At 28.7% G+C, this 6,000-nt stretch overlaps 1 protein-coding gene across 1 annotated transcript in view; it reads right to left on the bottom strand.

The window, feature by feature from the left end:
* Nucleotides 1-4,399: 4,399 nt before the first annotated feature.
* Nucleotides 4,400-6,000, bottom strand: part of L2HGDH (L-2-hydroxyglutarate dehydrogenase) — a 50,431-nt gene continuing 48,830 nt past the window's right edge. The window contains exon 6 of the mRNA XM_072526276.1: nt 4,400-4,605. Within this exon, the coding sequence (XP_072382377.1) occupies nt 4,430-4,605 (176 nt within the window). The 3' untranslated portion in view covers nt 4,400-4,429. The remainder of the gene's footprint in view (nt 4,606-6,000) is intronic.

The raw sequence follows: 6,000 nt of genomic DNA, 5'->3' as shown, positions 1-6,000 counted from the left end.
TAGAAAGTAAAATTAATGTTTATTTTAAAAACATATAATTAAATATATTACCTTTCTGTATAACATATATATTAATTACATTTTGAATAAACTAGTAAAAATATAAAACTTAAATACTGCATTGCAATAAAAGTGGTGATATAGACATATATATATATATATATATATATATATATATATATATATATATATATATATATATAATCTTTGCAGATTAGTTAAATAGTAAACTCTTAAATATTGGGGAAATCTGCAAGAAATACTCTAATGTGTATCAATTGTTTCGCCGAACGTTTTCGCCAAAGAGAATTAATTTGGCTTCTTCAGGGCTGAAAGAGAATAAATTATAATTAGCTACCATATATTATCTATTAAAACATTATTGATCTTACCGTAACTTAGAATTGTAGAGTTAGAATATTAAAAAACTTTGCTAGTAACATAGTGGTGTTTTTTGTTACTATGTGCAAAAAAAAAAGTTTTTTATAAGGATTGAAATGTATGGTAGCTTCGAACTTGACACGTAAAGGCTTACCCAAGGTTAATCGAAAAACCCAATGTAACTACATTTAAAAGGAGGTAATTCTTTGAATTGTCGGCAATAACTAAATTTTTGATTTTTAGATAGTTAAAAGTGAGGTTCTGTTTAAGCCAGAACGCAAGCGCTGACAACTTCATTAGTTCGTATGAATCTTTGTGTCGTTAAGGTTCATTGGTAAAACACGAATGAATTTAAATCCCAGTAAAGGGAAATATTATTTTGATTTTCTTTATTTAATTATATTATATTGTTCATGTATTATTGAATCTTATTGAGACGTATCTAAGAAAAGCAAGGGAATGTTATATATTTTTTGTTAATGAAAATTAATTATAAAGGTATGTTAGTTGTTAATAGATATATCAGTCAAGTTAGTTATTTGTGATATAGTATTGTTCTTGGTATCTGATTTAAGTAACAGGTGGTATATATCGCTTAGATTCTTGATGTCACTCTTAACATTAATGGAGAAATCGTTAAGGAAAATATAAGACATTTCAATGAACTCTCTTTTAGATTTATTGTTCTCACGGTGGAGAATTGTGGTGTTAGTATAGTCCATGAGATGACCAGTGGAATGGACATGTTTGGCTAATGCACAACGGTCAGGGTGAAGTCGAGAATCACTTTTGTGTAGTGTAATACGTGATTTCAATAATTGAGATGTTTGACCGATGTAGGAATTGTTGCAAGAGAGACATGGAATGTTGTAGACAATATTACTAAGCCTATCTATGGGAGTCTTATCTTTTATCTTAGAATAAAGATTATTAATTGTTAGGGCTGATCTACAAGCCACATTAAGTTTAATGTTGTTATTATTATTGCCAAAGCTATTTTCAACACTTTTCAGAATCCTTGTTAACCCCGGAGTGATATCTCTGAAATATGGTAATGAAAAATATTTGTTTATAGGAGTATCCGAGACTGGGTTCCCACTTAAGACATCAGGATCAGCATTGTTAGTCGCGAAGGAAGGTGAAATATCTTCGTCATGGATAGTATTAAACAAAATCTTATTAACTAATGGTGTTGGATAAGCGTTTGAAATAAAAAGTTTCTGTAGGATTTGTAGGTTTTTTGTATGAAATGAAGGATCTGATAGTTTTGTTACTCTATTTTTCATCTGTTTGATTAAGTTGACTTTGGTAGAATTATTATGGTATGAGTTGTAGTTAAGGTATCTACCAGAATGGGTCGGTTTTTGATACCAATCTATTTTGATGTTGTTGGTTTCCCTGATCATCCTTATGTCGAGAAAGGGGACGGACCAATTACCATCTTCCCTCTCTATAGTGAACTGGATGTAGGGGTCATAACCATTAAAAGTGTCTAATAGTTCATCTACCTTGTCATTGGGTATAGCCAAAATGATATCATCAACATATTTTTTAATAAATGGAATATTAAAGGATAGTAAAGGAATGACTGAGTCTAATACATAATCCATAACGTAAGTTGCAATGATAGGAGAAATCTTAGCTCCCATAGGGGTACCGAAAGTTTGTTGATAGAATTTATCATTAAATGAGAAGTAAGTGTTGTTAAAGAGAAATTCGACGATGCTGATGAATCTGTCGTAAGACATGGAACAACAACCTCTAATACGGTCCCAGTTGATCTCTATTGATGTCAAACATATTCCTAGATGAACATTGCTGAATAAGGATACAACGTCAAGGCTAACGAGGACATAATTTGATGGAAGTATGTAGCCATTATATTTATTTACCATCTCAAAAGAATCTTTAATGTAATATTGACTTTCATAATTATATGCATTAGTAAGTATGTCTGTAACAAAAGCTGAGATATTTTCAGTGGGTGTTCCAATGGAAGCTACTATGGGACGAACCGATAGTGTTGCTTAATTTCTCCGATTTCTCCATTAATGTTAAGAGTGACATCAAGAATCTAAGCGATATATACCACCTGTTACTTAAATCAGATACCAAGAACAATACTATATCACAAATAACTAACTTGACTGATATATCTATTAACAACTAACATACCTTTATAATTAATTTTCATTAACAAAAAATATATAACATTCCCTTGCTTTTCTTAGATACGTCTCAATAAGATTCAATAATACATGAACAATATAATATAATTAAATAAAGAAAATCAAAATAATATTTCCCTTTACTGGGATTTAAATTCATTCGTGTTTTACCAATGAACCTTAACGACACAAAGATTCATACGAACTAATGAAGTTGTCAGCGCTTGCGTTCTGGCTTAAACAGAACCTCACTTTTAACTATCTAAAAATCAAAAATTTAGTTATTGCCGACAATTCAAAGAATTACCTCCTTTTAAATGTAGTTACATTGGGTTTTTCGATTAACCTTGGGTAAGCCTTTACGTGTCAAGTTCGAAGCTACCATACATTTCAATCCTTATAAAAAACTTTTTTTTTTGCACATAGTAACATAAAACATCACTATGTTACTAGCAAAGTTTTTTAATATTCTAACTCTACAATTCTAAGTTACGGTAAGATCAATAATGTTTTAATAGATAATATATGGTATCTAATTATAATTTATTCTCTTTCAGCCCTGAAGAAGCCAAATTAATTCTCTTTGGCGAAAACGTTCGGCGAAACAATTGATACACATTAGAGTATTTCTTGCAGATTTCCCCAATATTTAAGAGTTTACTATATATATATATATATATATATATATATATATATATATATATATACAGTCCATCTAATTTACTTACCGTTGCACGTCATTATCATTTACAGATATCGAAGTGGACATAATTGCCAAAGTATAAAAAAATCCTGAATCCATTTTAAATCAAATAGGTCACATAATTATTGAGTGAGTTATTAAGTGGGTTATACAATAAAACAAATTAATATTTAATATTTAATGTAAATAAATAGAAACAAAACAAGAGTTAAAAAATAATCTTGTTAAAAACAATTTGATCCGCTTGTATGCGTCGTGTAAAGATGTAAAATGTAATACTTAAACAAAAAAAAACAACACTGTTTTCATTACTTATTTACTTTGAAATTCTTTGTTACAACTAAATTGTCAAATGCTTTTTTCTTTTTTCTTCAGATTTATTTAAATTAGAATGGGGCCGTTATTATCACGTTCCTGTTCAAAATAATGAATCAAAGAAGCTACCATCGCTTTACAACGACTATTTAAATTCTTACGTGACATTTTTGAAATAAAATACACTACATAATTTTGTTTTAAAAAGAACAGATTTTATTAAATAGGTAAAAATATAAAACAAGAGGTACCTATTTACTTTAAAATTCAAAATAATAAAGTACAAAAAGTGTCAACACCGCAACTGTCATATAAGTGTTACCAATTTATGTCAAAATATCACCTTCGTTCGATTAGAGTTACAGTGTGTTCCGAACAAATGTTCGTCATAAAAACGCTTTATAATGCATTTATACAAATTAAATGAAACATATTATGTGTTTCTTTAAGTTAACATTAATAGAAATCTTTAAATATTATTTCTACGGATATATAATAAAATATGTCTAGTGGCTGTAATGCCAGTGTACTCGGCAAAGTGATTTTAAAAAAGAATACACCGACCGCCTAAATATTTCGTATTGGTATCATGTGAGCAGATGACGTGCAACGGTAAGTAAATTAGATGAAGTATATATATATATATATATATATATATATATATATATATATATATATATATATATATATATAAAATAATTACACTATAAAAATTCTTTATTATTTAGCAACTTGACTTAGTTTAAACTCTGTTTTAAATTAGATGAAGTATATATATATATATATATATATATATATATGTATATATATATATATATATATATATATATATATATAATAATTACACTATAAAAATTCTTTATTATTTAGCAACTTGACTTAGTTTGAACTCTGTTTCACATTTGTCAGCAATCATCTTAGCAATAGCCAGAGAACTAGTCGCCCCAGGACTAGGAGCATTTCGACAATGTAAAATTCTGCTGGATACTGGACTACCTGTTGGGTTTAGATCGAATACAAAGTCGTCAACTAAGTTACCTAAAACAACATTTTAATTAACGTTTAATTTTGCTATATTATAATTAAAGGCATAAAACGAACTAGTCTTGCAACCTTTTATACAACCACATTATAAATGAAGACATATAAAAGGCAATAAAATTCGGGAGATTTCTTACGTTTGAAATAAATTCAGAAAATTGCCCAAATCTGTGCTTTCTACAATTTTCAAAGCCAACAGACGATAAAAGAACTGACATGAAGAATCTATGATTTGCATTCCAAAACACATATCTATATCTAGGTAAAAACCCTTCGTGAACCAATTTCTAGTACTTCATTCGTGAGTATACGAAAATAAGAAAGACAGGTAAGATTTAATTTCAATACAAAGCATCACCATTCGCTCATACGTATTTCATCCCTATGGATTTATCCGAGCTAACTTGTGGTAAGCTTTATGAATGTATCCAAATCTTTCTGTCATATTAGTAATTATTTAAAAATAGTTACACACAGATGCTACAGCCACATCTATTAAAGCAAATGGTGGTGCTCTGTATTGAAATTAAATCTTATTGTCTTTCTTATTTTCTTACTTTCGTATACTCATGAATGGAGTACTAGAAATCGGTTCACGAAGTTTTGCCTAGATAAAGTGATGTATTATGGAATGCAAGTTGTAGATTGCTCATGTCAGTTCTTTAATCGTTTATTTGCTTTGAAAATTGTAGAAAGCACAGATTTGGGTAATTTTCTGAATTGGTTTCAGACGTAAGAAAGAAATCTCCGGATATCTATTGTTTTTAATAGATATCGCTGTAATGTATGTGTGTAATTATTTTTAAACAAATACTAATATAACAGAAACATTTGGTTTCATTCATAGAGCTTACCACAAGTTCGCTCTGACGAATCCATAAAGAAGAAATACGTATCTGGTATCTTTTAGACAAGGGAAAGACCCAGGAAAATTTACTATCATGGTTTGATAACAATAACGCAAAAATATGAAAAAAAAATTCTAAATTTAAATTAAAAGTTTGATCAATGGTTAAAAAAAGACGATCTGATTTTTGTATTTACTTAGTTGCAAGTTATGACAAATTTATTAATTAATTATACGCTGCGTTAATAGTCACTACAGTGATCATTTATAGTATATTTTAAAAATAATTATGGAACTGGTTGGTACATCGAATTGACTAAAAAACGAAATATACGCTGGATACAGCCATCAAAAAATGTACAGACGAATGAAAAGTACGGCCTTACTGAACAAAATGGGAATTGGCAAAATATCATCACCGTGATCTTTGCTCTATTTCTGTAGGGTCGACTTCTTCAATTACAATAATTACAAAAATGTTTATTTAAATAGTTACAAAATTTTTACAAATAAAATTATGAAAAACCTTAAAGATGAGAATAACC

This window comes from Diabrotica undecimpunctata, chromosome 3 (genome assembly GCF_040954645.1).
Source record: "Diabrotica undecimpunctata isolate CICGRU chromosome 3, icDiaUnde3, whole genome shotgun sequence".
NCBI classification, from domain to species: Eukaryota; Metazoa; Arthropoda; class Insecta; order Coleoptera; family Chrysomelidae; genus Diabrotica; species Diabrotica undecimpunctata.
The sequence above is the reverse complement of the archived record's forward strand: the minus strand, read 5'-3'. Positions and strand labels throughout refer to the sequence as shown.